Below are 18198 nucleotides of genomic sequence, written 5' to 3'. Positions count from 1 at the left end.
AAAGTTTTATGGGAACACAGCCATGCTCATTTGTTTGTTTTACAGTGGCTCCTTTAATGCTACAATAGTAAATTTGAATTGCTGGAACAGAAACCATATGATGTGTAAGGCCTAAAATGTTAATAGTATCTAGAGCCTTTTACAGAGTAAGTTTGCCAACCCCAACATAGAAAAAAATGGATTTTTGTAGCCAATTCCAAATGTGAATTCAGGGATAATATTATACAGAGACCTTAGAATAATTATTTAACCTTGCTGAGCTTTAATTCTGCATCTTGTAACATGAACATTAGACTATTAGTCTTGTATAACTATTGTCAGATACGTATTATAGAACTAGCTCAGAAGAGGTACTTAAATTCATGTCTCTTTAGACCTTCCTCTTCTGCACCTTTCCCCTTACATAGAAACATCCCTCAACTGACAGTTACAACATCTTTCTGGTCCTGGTCCTTTTAAGTTCAACGTGATGGGAGAAGGTAAACTATCTTTCTTGACTTCCATTTCTAGCACTTACTTAAGTCAGACAGCTAGTCCAAAAAGCCTATTCCAAAACTTGTAAAGGATGCTGGATTGAAAAAAAAAAAAAAAAAAAAGTAGATACCCTTTGAAAAGTATAGCTGACTTGAAAGATAGTATAGTGAGGGTAATTCCCAGGAGCCAAAAACAAAAAATTACAAAGTAGCATGATGCCTTGTGCCTGTGACTGCCTGAAAATAAAGACAGTTCCTGGTCTCTGGGGTTAGATGGCCATTCAGGAAATTTAGAGGTAATGTCTTAGGCCCTTGCCAGGTGAGAAGTTGGCTTGATATCTATACACAAAGCCAGAGAGAGAGATTTACCTTCAATGAAAGGATAAACTTGTGGGTGGGGATCAACCTTCTAATGCTTCTGTTAGCTTGGAGTCTGGGTACAGATAATATAAGTCATTCCTGAGAATTTATTACCATAGACTTACCTTCTTACCAGTTTGGAATTCAAATTTACATTACCTGTACTGTCTGGGAATCCTGACATTTAAAATGAAAAGTATTTCTCGGGTGCTTAACCTGGAAAATATTTCCAGACTGATGGATCTTAACTCAGGCTAACTAAGATACCAATATAGAAAACCACAAAGGAAAACAAAACCCAATGAAGTTGAGCTCACAGTTCAAATAATGGAACATACAAGGAAACAGTTCACTATGAATAAGTCAGAAGGCAACAAATATCTAGATTAAAACCCCAAAGGACTTTAGATAATAGATTATCAAAATGAAGACTATAAATAAATATATTTTAATATTATTAAAGACATTTAAGAGAAGGAAATTAACTTTAAAAAGCTAAACAACTTTCAGAAACAAAATTAAAATACTTAAAAATTAGTGGACAGGCCTGGCACAATGGTGCACACCTGTAATCCCAGCAGCTTGGGAGGCTGAGGAGCTTCATGAGTTCAAAGCCGGCCTCAGCAACTTGGCGAGGCACTAAGCAACTCGGTGAGACCCTGTCTCAAAAAAATAAGAAGGGCTGAGGATGTAGCTCAGTGGCTAAATGTCTCTCAAAAAATAAAATAGTGGACAGGCCATGCATGGTGATACACATGTAATTCCAGCAACTTGGAAGGCTGAGGCAGGAAGATGGCAAGTTCAAGGTTGGCGGTGCAGTTTAGTAAAAGACTGTCTCAAAACAAAGTGAAGTGGAACTAGGGATTTAGCTCAGTGGTAGAGTGCCTCTGGGTTCAAAACCCAGTATTTGCAGGAGGGAAAAGAGAAAAAAAAGGAGAGAATGAATACATACAAAAATTAAGCTGTGAAAATGACCATGCATGGAGTAATGATAGGAAAATATGGGTTAAGAAGCATGGCATTATGTATAATTAATTAGAACAAAATTTTTTAAATGGGGAAAAAAAGCATGGCAAAATGGATGAAAAAAGTTATTTGTAATAAAATGTCTAGGAGGGAAAGGCAGAATATAGGAACAAGGCAATATTAAAAGTGATGATAGCTAAAAACTATTAACAAAAGACATTAATTTTCAAATTGAGGAAGTGTAATGAGCCAGAGATAAATAATACTGCAGATCGAGGCAAGGAGAAAAACCTTAAAAGCAACCAGAAAGAAAAGACAGGTTACTCACACCCAAAAATGACATATTGCTGGTAGAAGTTCTTTGGCAGCCAGAGAAACCAAAAAAACAAAATAGCTTCAAAATGATGAAGGAAAATTAACTTATTTCAGAGCTAGATTTCTAATTGAATTATTCAGCAATGAAAAGTAAACTAAAGGCTTTTTCAAAGACTTGATATAAAAGGATAAAAGAGCCTCACTGAAAAGTCTGCTAAAATATGTGCCACATATATAAACAAAATTGAATAAAGGGGGAAAAATAAGAGGAATGATTAGCAAAAAAGACTAATAACACTACTGGCAAATACAAACCAACATGAACTGGATAAATAATGTCTCCTTGGAGGCATAAAAAAAAAACTAAAATGCTAGAAAACAATAATAGTGTTCAGTGACCAGAATTACAAAAATGTTCTCAGATCCTTCCATTTGTTTGGGAGGAATAAAAGACCTTGGTTAACTTTAAGCTTTAAGTATGGAATCCATAGCTTCTAGGGTAATTGCTAAAGAATCAAAATGTGTAACTTCCAAAGTTGTAGAGGAAAAATAGTCTAAAGAAAGCTTTATCAACTTAGTAGCAGCCAAAAAATATGAGGAAATAACTAGAAATAAAGCACAAAAGATGACTAAAACCAACCCAACTTTATCACTAGTTGAAATATATGGAAATAAACTAAGCAGACCACTGACTAGGTTTTAAAACTTAAGTTCTATATACTTTATAATATTTATAACTCAGAAAAGGCTAAATTTAAAGGGATGACCTGTAATTCCAGTCACTCAGGAGGCTGAGGCAGGAGGATCACAAGTTCAACGCCAACCTCAGCAACTTAGCAAGACCTTGTCTCAAAAAATAAAAAAGACGGGGATGTGGCTTATGGTAGAGTGCCTCTGGGTTTGAACCCCAGAATCAAAAAATTTAAATATATATATAAAAATGCTGATCCAGGGACTGGGATTGTGGCTCAGCGGTAGAGCGCTCGCCTAGCATGGGCAGGACCCAGGTTTGATCCTCAGCACCACATAAAAATAAAGGCATTGTGTTGTGTCCAACTACACCTAAAAAATAAATATTTTTTTTAAAAATGCTGATCCATAATGGGAGAGCATGGGAAGAATGGAGGAACTTTGATTGGACAAAGGGGAGGGAGAGAGGAGAGGAGGCATGGGGTAGGAAAGATGGTGGAATGAGATGGACATCATTACCCTAGGTACATGTATGAGTGCACATATGGTACAATACTACATTGTGTACAACCAAAGAAATGAAAAGTTGTGCAATTGTGTACCATGAATCAAAATGCATTTTGCTGTCATATATACCTCATTAGAATAAATAAATCTAAAAAATAAAGTAAATGATATTTATATAATAAATATTACATATACTCTAAAAAAGAAAAAGAAAACATTAATAACTATAATAAAGGGATGGAAAAAAGATGTAGTAAATATACTACTGAAAGAAAGAGGGTTAGCTATATTTATAGTAGCCATATAATTATCAACTAAAATGGATTTTAAGCCAAAAAGCACTAGAGTTACTTTATAATGAAAAAAGTTCTAGATCACCAAAAGGTTATAATTCTTAACTTTTATGCACCTAATAAAATAGATTTGTTTTAAAAGAGAAAGAGACAACTGTAAGGAAATCTTGAGAAGTTTACCAGCATAATGGAATATTTCAGCACATTTCTTTGAACTGTCAAACAAAAATAGTATAGTTATAGCTTTGAACAATACGTGTTTCACTTAAAGACTGGCTTCTCAAGTAAAAACATATAAGTCTCAACAAATATAAAAGTTTCATACAGACAATAGTCTTTGAACACAATAAAAAAATTTAGCAGTCAGTTATAAAAATGACCCAAGACCCCATATTTTTGGAAATTACTGAGAATATCTTTAAAATAATATGGTGTGAGGAAGGGAGTTAGGTCAGTGTTATAGATCAGTTGATAATGTTGATACTGGTTGATGATTGCATGGGTGTTTATTACACTTTTCCATCTATTTTGTATGTTTGAGATGTGCTATAATAAAAAAAGATGGTAGGCAGTAAAAGTGGTTATCTGTAGACATTTGTAGTTTTAAATGCTTATATTTAAAAGAACAGACTAGGGGCTGGGGTTATGGCTCAGGGTAGAGCACTTGCATAACATGTGTGGGGCCCTGGGTTCCTCAGCACCACATAAAAATAAATAAATAAAATAAAGGTATTTGTGTCCAACTACAACTAAAAAATAAAAATATTAACAAAAAGAACAGACTAAATGTTAATGAAATAAGTATCCAACTTTAACCATTAAAACATGAGAGAATATACACCCCCCCAAAAAAAATGGAAAGAGAAAGAATGATAAAGTAAAAAACAAAAGATATAATAAGGAGGATCAGAAAGGCAAAAGTTAGTCTTTTGAGAAGACTTAATTTGGACATCAATAATAAAACTGATCAAGAGAAGAGAAAAAAGGCAATGATAAGTAATAGAAATAGTAAAAGATATTACAGCTACAGATGCAATACAAGTTAAAATCTTTCTGTTTTGCGTGTGTGTTACTAGGGATTGAACAAAGGAAGGTTTTCCACTGGACTATGTACCCCAGCTCTTTTTATTTTATCTTGAAACAGTGTTTTACTAAGTTGCCAAGGATGGCCATGAATTTACAATTTTCCTGCCTCAGCCTCCCAAATTGCTGGGATTACAGGTGTGTATCATCATACCCAGCACAATATATTTTTAATACCATGAAATTTTAAGTCAGTGAATTTAACTTAGATGAAATAGATAAATATTCAGAAAATACTTAGCAAAAACAAAGAAAAAAGACAAAATTTGAATAGACTCAAACATTAAAAGAAATTCAATCAATAGGTAAAAATCTTCCCTTTTCAAAAGTAACACCAGGCCCAGATGGGTTTACAGGTGAGTTCTGTCAAATCCTGAGAAACTTTTCATTATAGATTTACACACACTTCCATATAAAAGGGGGAAAAGCTCCTCAGCTCACTTAATGAAATCAATATAACCCTGATACCCAAACTAGACAAAGACAATATTAAGAAAAGCACAGATCACTCTCATTGAAAAAAAAGATGACTTAAAATGTAGTAAGACAAATACAGTAAAATGTTACCCAAGATAATAACAATCAAATTATATTTTTCCCAGTAATGCAAAGACAGTAATATTAGAAAGTACATAAATGTAATTGACAGTATTGTGGTTCTGGGAAGCCATAACAGCTCAGTTATTATGGAGAAAAAAATCTAATAAAATTCTACCCCTTCACAAACACAAATCTAAAACCTGCACAGAAGGAAATGTGAAGCTACTAAAAACTTATAACATCATTTTTGATGATTCCACTTAAAAGAACAAGAAGATGCTTACTATCACTATCTTATATTCATCATACACTGGAGGTCCTAGACACAGCAGTAACATAGGATAAAGGAATAATAGATAAAATAATTGGAAAGGAAAACGCAAAACTAGCATTTACAAAATTTGTAAACAAATTGGTAAAAATGAAAATTGAGTTAGGTGACTAGGTATGGTAAAATGACCATTTGGATGCACCAGCCATAACAATTTAAAAAATTTACATTTATTATAGGAACAAAATCAGCAAAAGTAGGGCATTTAGGAGTAAACTGTAAGAAAAGATATGCAAGACCTCTGGAGGAAATTACAAAATATTATGGAATGATACACTAAAGCAAACCCTAAATAAATGGAGAGATGTATCATTGTTCCAGGGACAGAGAACCAAACTAACTCTCACTAATCAGTGCAAACAAAATACAGTAGGCTTGGTTTTGTTTGTTTTTAAGGAAATTGACAAGATCCAAGAATAGTCAACACACTTCCTGAAGAATAAGAAGAAAATTGTGATGCTCTTGACTTATGGGAATAATGATGGGTCTTGCCCTGCCAGAGATCAAGATTTATTTTACAGCTATAGTAATTAAGATAGTATGCAATTAGCCCAAACACGAATGAACTGACCAAAGGACACACACCACAGGATAAGCAACTTTATAAATTATTACTGAGAAAAACAGAATGTTAAGACATCCGTTATTCATATGGAAAAAAGTAAAATTGAGTTTCTACATCATACCATACTATTAAAAGTACAAAACAACAATTTTCTTCAGAAGATATATAAATATTTACATAAATGCAGGATTGGAAAAGATTCTTTTTTTTTTTTTTTTCCTTTTTATGGTATTGGAGATTGAACCTAGGAGCTTTACACATGCTAGGCAAGCACTATACCACTGAGACATATCCCCAGCCCTTTTTATTTTTATTTGTTTGTTTGTTTATTTATTTATTTATTTATTTTACTTTCAGACAGAGTCTTACTAAGTTTTCCATTATTGAATCTGGCCTCACATTTGCCATCCTCCTGCCTAAGCCTTCTGTGTTGCTGGGATGTCAGGCATATACCAACATGCTGGGTGTGGTTAGGATTTCTTAAACGAGACAGAAAAGACTTAATTGGAAAAATTTGGTGTTTCAACTAAATTAAATTAAAAATTCTCTTTGTCAAAAGTGACTGTTTAACAATCAAATATAGTTTATGAATTCTGAATAAATTCTGATCCTTAAAAAAACCCAAAACTTTGGGACAGTTGACATTAGAAAACAGATCTATGAGTTTTTAAGTGATAGAGTTTTAAATTTTCTTATGTATAATACTAGTATTGTAAGCATGTGTAAGAATGTGATTTAAAGATATATGTTGATATATTTTTGGATGGAGTGTCATGATAAATGCAACTAGTATACAAATAAGTAACTAAAAAATGTGTGTGTGATATACCTCCACACAGAGAGCATAAATATATTAAAGTGTACACAACGATATAATTTTAATTATTGACTCTAGGTGAAATATGTATAAATGTTCCTTGTATAGTTCTTTCAGTAAAGGAAATAAAGGAACCTGCATTTTTAGGAGGCCTGAGGCATGTCTGGGTATAGGGCATTTAGAGATCAAGGACATTGTCCAACTAAACTGAAAGGTGCACTACACAATATCCTTGTGTGGGAAAGAAGCTGCCATCTCTCCAGGTGGAGTGTGGAAAACGAAGGAAGGAACCATTTTGCAGCTGCAGAATGGGGGTCAGCAGCTGAGGGAGCCCATTCCTGGCAAACCCAAATTGGGCCCATAATACAGGCACAGTAAACACACTGCACAACATAAAGTGTGCCTAAGCAACCAGGAGAAAATCAAATGTGGAGAGAGGTTTACACTGGGGACAACTTGTCATGGAGCTCCACCCAGCTCTAACCCTCCCTCTCCAATCTGGCTGCTTACAGGACCAGCTGGGAGAGAGGTGTCTGGTCAGAAATTCAGAAATTTGAAAGGGCAGGGACAGGAGAGATTGAGTTTAGAGACTGAACCCAAGACCAGGAAACGTGGGGACTGCAAGTGACATAGGGGACAAAGAATTTGCTCCTCCACCACACGAGTGGAACCCAGGGGAGATCCCTGGGGTATAGTCTTCCAGCATGGACCAGCAATTACTGGGCCCTGAAGGTGTGCTGATTTAAAATCTCCAGACCTACTGGCATTCAGCAAAGAGCCTAGAACCCACCTAAGCCTAAATCCTTCCTCCAGAAATTTTGTCTACAAGATTACCTTCCATGATAAACAAAAGTTAAAAAATTCACAACCAGAAAGCCTGCACTACAAAACATAATAAGATATTTCATGAAGAAGAAATGAAAAATAAAAGTGAAAACCATAAAAGGGAAGAATTACACTATCAACAGAGAAACTAATTCAAATTAAAACCAGAAATAAATCAAAATGAAAGGGAATAAAAATCATATCTCAATAAAAACATTGAATGTAAATGGCCTAAATTCATCAATCAAAAGACATAGCCTGGGATTGGATTAAAAAACAAGACCCAACAATATGCTGCCTCCAAAAGAGTGAACTCATACACAAAGACATCCACAGAATGACGGTAAAAGAATGAGAAAAAAACATCATCCACATAGATCTTGTAAACAAGCAGGGATTTCTATCCTCATATCAGAAAAAGTGGACTTTAAGCCAAAGTTAATCAGAAGGGACAAAGAAGGACATTTCATACTGCTTCAGGGAATTTATACACCAACCAGACATAATATTTATTCCCCAAGATATCAAGCATTTACGTACATCAAACAAACCCTTATCAATTTCAAGAAGCAAATAAACCGCAACACAATAATACTTTAACATACTTCTCTCACCACTGGATAGATCCTCCAAACAAACAAACAAAAAAAACCCACAAAGTATTTATAGAACTAAAAGATACAACAATTTAAATAATATACATATATAGAATATTTTATCCATCAAGGACTGAATACACTTTCTCCTCAGCAGCACATGGATCCTTCTCTAAAATAAACCATATCTTAGGCCACCAAGCAACTGTGAGCAAATACAAAAAAAAAAAATAGAGATAATGCCTTGCATCCTATCAGATCATATTGGAATGAAATTAGAAATAAATGGTAAAATAAAAAATAGAAACTACTCTAACATTGGGAGACTAAATAATATGCTATTGAAAGGTAAATGGATAGCAGAAATCAGGGCTGAAATAAAAAATACTTATAGGTAAATGTGAATAGCAATACAATATATCAAAATTTCTGGGACATTATGAAGGCAGTGCTAAGAGGAAAGTTCATTGCATTAAGCTCATTTATTAAAAGAATAAAAAGTCAAAAAATAAATAACCTGACATTACATCTCAAAACCCTAGAAAGAGAAGGACAAATTAATAACAAAAACTGTAGAATACAGGAAATAATTAAAATCAAAGATGAAGTAAATGAAATTGAAATAAAAGAAACAACCCAAAAATCGACAAAACAAAAAGTTGATTCTTTGGGGGGGAAAAAAATCAATGAAATTGATAAACCCTTAGCCAAGCTAACAAAGAGAAAGAGAGGGAAAAAACTCAAATTACTAAAATTTACTATGAAAAATGAAATCACAATAGACACTACTGAAATACAGATGATAATGATAATAAGAACCAATTTTGAAAATCTATACTCTAGTAAAATAGAAAATCTTAAAGACATTGACAAATTTCTAGAGACATGTGACCTACCCAAATTGAAGCAGAAGGACATAGAAAATTTAAACAGATAAATTTCAAGCAATGAGGGGCCGGGAATGTGGCTCAGTGGTAAAGCTCTCACCTAGCACATGTGAGGCTCTGGGTTCGATCCTTGGCACCACATTAAAAACTTATTGTGTCCACCTACAACTAAAACAAATATTTAAAAAATTCAAGCAATGAAATTGAAAATGCCATCAAAAGCTTACCAACAAAGAAAAGCCCAGAACCAGATGGATTCTCAGCTGAGTTCTCCCAGACCATCAAAGAAGAACTAACACTAATCCTCCTCACATTATTCCATGAAATAGAAAAGGAGGCAACCCTTCCCAAGCTCCTTCTATGAAGCTAGTCTCACCGTAATACCAAAACCAGACAAAGACACATCAAGGAAAGAAAATTTCAGACCAATATTCCTGATGAACATAGATGCAAAAATTCTTAATATTACTGGCAAATCATTTTCTTTCCAGGATGCCTTCTATCACCACTTCTATTCAACATAGTCCTGGAAACTCTAGTCAGATCAATTAGACAAAAGAAATAAATGAAAAGGATACATATAGGAAAAGAAGAATTCAAACTATCCCTATTTGCTGATGACATGATTCTATATTTAGAAAACCAAAAACACTCCACCAGAAAACTTCTTGAACTCATAAACAAATACAGCAAAGTAGCGGGATTCAAAATCAACACCCATAAATCAATTGTGTTCCTATACATCAGTGATGAATCAACTGAAAATGAGGAAAACCATTCCATTCAAAATAGCCACAAAAAAATAAAATACTTAGGAACCAACCTAACAATAGAGGTGAAGGATCTCTACAGTAAAAACTATAGAACACTAAAGAAAGAAATCAAGGAGGCCTTTAGAAGATGGAATGAACTCCCATGATCTTGGATAGGCAGAATTAAGATAGTCAAAATGGCCACACTACCAAAAGCACTATTTAGAGATTCAATGCAATTCCCATCAAAATTCCAATGACATTCTTCATAGAAACAGAAAAAGCAGTCATGAAATTAATTTGGAAAATAAGAGGCTCAGAAATAGCCAAAGCAATCCTCAACAAGAAAAGCGAAGCAGGAGTCATCAAAATACCACACCTTAAATTATACTACAAAGCTATAGTAACAAAAACAGCATTGTATTGGCACCAAAACAGACGTGAAGACCAGTGGTTCAAAATAGAAGACACAGAGACAAATCCACATAAATACAGTTTTCTTATACTAGACAAAGGCACCAAAAACATTCATTGGAGAAAAGATAGCTTCTTTAACAAATGGTGCTGGGAAAACTGGAAAGCCATATGTAATAGAATGAAAGTTAACCCATATCTCTCACCCTGCACAAAAATTAACTCAAAGTGGATCAAAGACCTAGGGATTAGAACAGAAATCCTGAATATACTAGAATAAAATGTAGGCTCAGCACTTAAATATATTGGGTCAGGAACTGACTTTCTTAAGACTCCTAAAAGTGCCAGAAGTAAAATCAAGAATCAATAAATGGGATTTTACCTAACTAAAAAGCTTCTTGACAGCAAAGGAAACAATTAAGAGTATTTAGAGAGAGTCTACAGAATGGGAGAAAATCTTTACCACCTGCACCTCAGATAGGGCATTAATTTCCAGGATATACAAAGAACACAAGAAACTTAACACCAAAAAAGTAAATAACCCAATCAATAAGTAGACAAAGGAAATGAACAGACCCTTCTTAAAAGAAGAAATACAGATGATCAACAAATGTATGAAAACATCTTTAGCAATTAGAGAATGCAAACCAAAACTACACTTGAGATTTTTATCTCACTCCAGTCAGAATGACAACTATCAAGAATACAAGCAACAATGTTGGCAAGGATTTGGGGAAAAGGGTATGCAAAAATTATTGGTGGGACTGAAAATTGTTGCAACCAGTCTGGAAAGCAGCATGGAGATTCCTCAAAAAACTAGGAATGGAACCACCATTTGACCCAGTTATCCCACACCTTGGCATATATCCAAAGGAGTTAAAAATCAACATACTACAGGGATGCAGCCACATCAATGTTTACAGCAGCTCAATTCACAATAGCTAAGCTATGGAACCAACCTATATACCCATGAACAATGAATGGATAAAGAAATTATGGTGTATATAAACAATGAGATATTATTCAGCCATAAAAAAGAAAGACTTTATGACATTTGCTAGTAAATGGATGGATGGATGTGGAGACTATCATGCTAAATGAAATAGGCCAATCCCCCCAAAAATCAAAGGTTGAATGTTTTTGTTGATATGTGGAAGCTAAATCACAATAAAGGAGGGGGGAGGAGAAAAGTTTACTAGATTATACAAAAGGGAATGAAGGGAAGGGAGGGGGGATAGGAATAGGAAAGACAGTGGAATAAATCTGACATAATTTTTCTATGCACATATATGAAAAAACCTAAGTGAATCGCATCATTGTGTACATCAATTTAAAAAAAAAAGATGAAAGATAACAAGTGCTAGGATATGCAGAGAAGGGAACTCTTATATACAATTGGTGGGAATGTAAATTAGTATTTCCATTATGGAAAATGATTTAAATTTTCCTCAAAAAAATAAAAAATAGAACCACCGTATAACCCAGCAATCCCACTTATGGATATGTATCCTAAGGAAATTAAATTAATAGGAAGTGATATCCCCAGGTCCACATTCATCACAGCACTATTCACAACTGCCAAGGCACATACTTAATCACCCTACATGTCCATCAGTTGATGAATGTATAAAGAAAATGTAGTATATATACACAATGGAATACTATCTGGACCTTTAAAAAGGAAGAAATTCTTCCATTTGCAATGATGGATAAAGTTTGAGGATACTGTGCTAAGTAAAATAAGCCAGGTACAAAAAAAATTAACACCACCACATGATCTCACTTACATCTGGAATCTTAAAAAAAGTCAAACTCATTGAAGAAGACAGTAGAATGTTGGTTACTAGAGGCTGAAAGGAAAACAACAGGTAATGGAAAGTTGTTGGTCAAAGACACAAAAGTTTAGCTAGACAGGATAAGTTTTTGAGACCTGTTGTACAACTGGTGACTATAATCAATAATGTATAATATATTTGAAAATAGGTGAGAGTAAATGACAAATGTCTATCACAAAAAAAAGAAACAATGTTAATCAACTCAATTTAACATTCCACATTGCATACATATAGAACAGTACATACAATATAGCAGACACAGAAAGCATACAAACAATACAACTTGATGAGTACAGCTGCATACATGTGCAAAGAAGTATGAAAGAATACATGGAAAAAATACACATGGAGTTCACATAATGGTAACATCAGAGAGGCCAGGGGAGTGGGATCATTAAAGATATACATGAGGAACGGGGTTGTAGCTCAATGGTAGAGCTTCTCACATGTGAGGCACTGGGTTCGCTCCTCAGCAACACATAAAAATAAAGGTATTGTGTCCATCTATAACTAAAAAATAAAATAAAATATATACGTGAGACTGATTCTACCTACGATATGTTGTTTTTTAATGTAGGTTGAGAGTAATTTGAGTACTTATTCTATTTAGTTTTCTGTGCCTGAAATGTTTTATAAGTTTTAAAATAGTCTTTCTGGAAACCAATCATTTGAGGATGGTTGAAGGAACTAAATACTGTGAGTATGATTGCTATTTTCAAATATTTGAAGGAACATCATATATAAGGAAAAAAGATATTCTTCCTAACATATATGGACAGGCTCTTGTTCAGCAAGCCAGGCACACATTACTACTATTGCTTCAAAGGACAAATGCAGGGAAAGTACAAGGAGCAGGGTAGAAGCTTCCTCTGGGCTTCCTATAGAGACATGTTTCAGAGCCAGAGGTAACAGGATGTGGAGCTGAGAGCAGGACTGTTTGGAGCCAGCCTCCTTGTTCAGATCTTGTCTCTGATCTTTGTAGGCAGTATGATTTGGGGTAAATTATTAACCTTTGTGTGCCTACAGCCAGACTGTAAAATGGGGATGATAATAATGGTGCCCGTCCTCACAGGGCTATGATGAAGATTAAAGGAACAGTGCCTGGTACATAGCAAGTGTCTGTAAAGCAAATTGAATAAATACCCTGGCAGATAAAGTATCTTCCTTTTAAAGCAGTAAAATCTTCAAGACTTCAGTAAAAGCTGCATAAATCTCTTCTCTAAGGAAGATGAGGAGGTATCCTTCCCTTCTGGTCTAAATGAATATCATATTTCAATCTGCACACAAATTACACCAAAATCTTGCTAAAATGCATGCTCTGAGTCAGAATGTCTGGGGTGGGGCCCAAGAGTCTTGATTTCTAACAGGGGAACTGATGCTCTAGGGATCCTGGGCACCACACCTGCAGTAGCAAAGCCCTAGAGGGACTTTTCCTATCTCCGTGCACCTTAATGTCAATGATGTTTAGTTCTTATCTCTCTGGATCATCATTTTGCCATGAATTCTAAATGTATATCTTTTCCAAAGATATACATTTTAGCCCTTCACTTAACTAAAAATAACTTAAATACTAAATAGATTCAGAATTTATTAAAGGCTTGGGAGATTCTTTATATAAATGTGTATCTTTTCACAATGTACCTAGATTTTAAATATGAATTCTAGCTTTTTATCACTTAAATTTTCTTAAAAGAGAAACACTTTATGAGAAGTTAAAATAGTAAAATCTAGGGGAGGGAAGTTCCTGTACTATTTTGAAATTCACATTAGTGTCTACATTTGATATGACAGAGAGAGAGATGTCACTGTAGATTCCCAAATAGAGTGAAGAAAGAAAAACCAGTTGGGGACAGGATAAATTGGAAAGAAGGAGAATGTCAAGCATTTAAGTGAAAACGATAAAGTGATCATTTAAAAAAGTTTGGAGGTATGGTTCTGAGAGATGTTGTAGTGGTACCCCCTTTCTCCACAAAAAAAAAAAGTCTTAACTGGGCTTCTTCAGAAATCTTCACCATGGATGATTTTGGGACTGTCAGAAAAAAAAAATCTCTACAAAAGAGTTTAATGTAGATAAACTTCCAATTTTCATGTTGCCCTGTTTTACTTGGCCACTGTCCGGGAAGAAATCCGCACTCCAGGTGCTGGACACCCCCTTACTAGTTTTTCACAAACACGTATCCAGTATAGTAGTTTGTAGAAATGTGTAAACAAAGCCTCTGGCCTTGAGCTGGAACTCAAAAAGATGTCTACATTTCTAAGATAAGAGAAGTTACCAATTGGGCTCCATGGTAACAGCTGGCAGGGGGAGGAAAGAAAAAGGGGAAGAAGCTCTCCCCTTCTCAGGTACTGCCCTTGAAGGGTTAACTTTCCCAAAACAGTGAAAGAAAAAGCTGCTTTTATGTGAACTTCTGCTGACTGTTAACTTCTGAGCCCCTTCCCTTATATGCTGGTATAAATTTCTGAAACTGCCTGAACTCGGGGTTCAGGGGATTGATTACAACAGAAGCTGTGCCCTCTGAACCTGGCTGCAGCCAAATAAAACTGTTTCCTGCTGTCTTTGGTGCCTTGCCTCATCTGTCCCTACAACAATGTTAATGAGGAAGACCAGCAAGATTATCGTTTTAGAATATGTTAGTTCAACAATAAGGTGAAGAGGCAATGGGCCTTCAGTATATCAGAAGCCTGGTGGAGCACACTGCTCTGGCAGGGGCCAAACCCCTCTGATACACATGCAATTGGACCTTCAGGTCCAGTCTGGAACATGACTAATATGACTATATTCTGAAACAGATCTTTGATATCATGATCCAGAACAGAAGCCCAGAGAACAGTATGCTACCTGGGGCTGGTTGAAGTGAGAGGTTCTGGTGATTTGATCTGAATTATTCTCAGGCTTTCTTTCCTTCAGGGACTCCTCACAGATCACGATTGACATAGAGCCCAAAGGACCCCCTGGGGATTTCCTACGTCAGGCTGCATATAGGCATTGAGTCTGTGACTATTAGTGGCTTTGGCCACTGAGTGGCTCATGATTATGCAACCTAACACTATTGGAACTGAGATCTGTGGCCTCTAGGAGCACAATTTGCAAATGTCCCTCCATCAAAATAGCCCTGAGTGGAGAGAAAGCAGAAAGGCTGTGGGTGGGTCGTTTCATTCTTTCACTACTATTCTATGTCAAAGCAGAAAGTTCCCTCGCTCCATAATTTGTTTTTAAAAGGATGGTATAGGAGAAGTCAGAGAGAGAGAGAAAGAGTAGGAATTCAAGCAGATAATCCAGAATTTTCTTTAAAATTATGTTATAGACAAGCTCTTGTTCAGCAAGCCAGGCACACATTACTACTATAGCTTCAAAGGACAAATGTGGGGAAAGTACAAGGTATTTTACTCACCACCACTGCACAGAGGTTGTATTTGGGATGCTTCCGGAAAACTGGACAAATGTAAGGAGTGAGGTCCAAGTTAGTGAGTGGGTAATGAATATCTGTTCTCAGTTTTCTTTTCAGTGTACCCTGGATGTCAAACCTGGAGAAATAAAAAGTATATTAAGTATAAAGTTTGTGAGGCACACATTAATGAACTCTATCTTGACAAATTCCAAAAACAGTTAAAAGTAATTTATTAGAAAGATTAGCTGGTGGGGCTGGGATTGTGGCTCAGCGGTGGAGTGCTCGCCTAGCACGGGCGGGACCTGGGTTCGATCCTCAGCACCACATAAAAATAAAGGCATTGTGTTGTGTCCATCTACACCTAAAAAATAAATGTTAAATAAAGACAAATTAGCTAGTACAGACCTGTACATAAATTTCTTCTTTCTTATCTAAATGTATTTGGAAACACCACATCCACAAGCCTCACCAAAAGTGAGACTGGTGTGATCCAGGAGTTGGATCCAGAGGGGAAGCAGTGTATATTCAAGCTAAACTGAATCTAGTGGGGGAAAAGGACCAAAAGCAGATTCAGCATAGGGAGGGGAAATCCCACTGGAAACCTCCTGAGAACTTTGCCCCAGCAGATGTGAGTCATGCTAACCCAGGGGCTCGTCTTTTCCCTATCTTGATTTCAGCACAGGTTGTCTTGCCAGTGTCCTGATTTCAACCTCTGAGGTCCTAATATAATGTTTCAATAAGAAAATGTGGTGAAAATCTTTCACATTCTGTACTGGTATATAGATTAGAAGTTTCCAAAGCTGGGCTCATATCAGAATCACTCAAGAGCTTTATAAAGAAAATAATCATGTACATTTCATAAAAATGACTGATTAAGGCCAGAAGTGAGGGGATTATTAGATAAGGCTGAGTCTTCTTGTGTCAGAAAGCAAGAAACCTTGTTCAGAAAAAGTAAGGCAATACCATATGACCCAGGAATCTCATGAGTAGATACCATTTCAAGAGAAATGAAGATTTATGTAAATCATAAAGCATAGATTTATGTAAATCATAAAGCATAAATAGCAGCTTTATTCATATTTGCCAAAAACTGGAAATAACTCAAAAGTCCACCAGCTGGTTAATGGATAAATAGCTGTTTTTTTTTTTCCTCCCATAAAAAGTAACAGTAGGGACTAGGTTGTAGCTCAGTGGTAGAGTGCTAGCCCAGCATGTGTAAGGCACCAGGTTCAATTCTCAGCAACGTATATAAATAAACAAAATAAACATTCATTGACAACAATTAAATATTTTTTTAAAAAACTAACAATACACAGCACTAAGAACGATCTACTAAAACATGCAACAACATGGGCTAAGCTCAAAAGCATTATGCTACATGAAAGAAGCCAGACTGAAAAGGTTACACAGAATATGACTTTTCTGAAGAAGGTAAAACTGCAGAGATGGAAATCAGATCAGCAGTTTCCAGGATTTTAGGGTGGGAGAAGTGGGTGGTGGAAAAAAACCATCAGAAAACTTCTTGGGGTAATGGAATTAGTCTATATGTTGGTTGAGGCAGTAGAGTATCTAAACATTTGTCAAAATTCATAGATACTGTACACTTAAAAAGGATACATTTTAAGTAAGTATAGCTTCATAAACAGACAAATTAACTAAGGGGGTCTTAGGTCCAGGCTTGAGGGGGCTCCCAAAAGCCAATTTGGAACAATTTAAACACCAAAACAAGAGGAGACTTTATGATTACACATACAAGGAACTTGAAAGTCACTTCTCTAACAATAAGTTAGAGAAAAAAACTGAAAATCAACTCTTCTTAGATCTATGAGAGAAGTGATGTGGGAGAACAAACTGATATCCCCAAAATCAGGAGAGAGAGACAGAGAATCACAACTTACCAGAGCAGAAACTGCTGGGCAGAAACCATGAGGGAACCAGTCTGTGATAGGAAAACTGGAGATTGGAGAAGTGCTGGAGACTCATGCAAACAAGACTGAGCCTTAAACTCTAGAGGACTCAGTCAAAGGTCCTCCACACTTGTGTGAGCTTTGCCTCCAGGCACCCCCAAAATTTCTCACAGTAAATATCAGAGGAAAATTTCCTCCTGCCTCTGGTGGGGAGAGTCACAAAGAAGCCATTTTGAAATATACCAGGAACACTCTAATCTTAATAGGGTCTTCTCACAGGAGAAACCAGTTAACTAGAGCATAGCCTGTTTTTTACCAACCTAACTGAGCTGTGGGGAGGGGAATACCCAACTCAGCCTGTACTGACCATGCTCTTCCCTAATGAAGAAGAAAAAAGCTGAGGTGCACTGAGTCCAGAGACACAGATGCATTAAAAAAACCAAGACCTAACCGCAGGACAAGAACGATTCCCCCTCCCCAACACCTCACCACCACATTACTAAAGACCTACTTAGAGCTGTTCTTTTTGTGCAGGACATCCTATCGACTATCAGGAAAAAAAATTACAAGTCATACTCAGAGTCAAAGAGCACATTTTAAAGAACATGAGAATCAGAAATGGCAGGGTTCGGTATGGGGTTGGGGCTCAGCGG

The 18198-nt window shown here is 35.8% G+C and overlaps 1 protein-coding gene across 1 annotated transcript in view; it reads right to left on the bottom strand.

The window, feature by feature from the left end:
* Positions 1-18198, bottom strand: part of Usp50 (ubiquitin specific peptidase 50) — a 30069-nt gene that overhangs the window by 1903 nt on the left and 9968 nt on the right. Inside the window, exon 6 of the mRNA XM_015480672.2 lies at positions 15642-15774. Coding sequence (XP_015336158.1) covers positions 15642-15774 — 133 coding nt within the window. The remainder of the gene's footprint in view (positions 1-15641; positions 15775-18198) is intronic.

The sequence above is a fragment of the Marmota marmota genome, unplaced genomic scaffold (assembly GCF_001458135.2).
Source record: "Marmota marmota marmota unplaced genomic scaffold, marMar, whole genome shotgun sequence".
NCBI classification, from domain to species: Eukaryota; Metazoa; Chordata; class Mammalia; order Rodentia; family Sciuridae; genus Marmota; species Marmota marmota.
The sequence above is the reverse complement of the archived record's forward strand: the minus strand, read 5'-3'. Positions and strand labels throughout refer to the sequence as shown.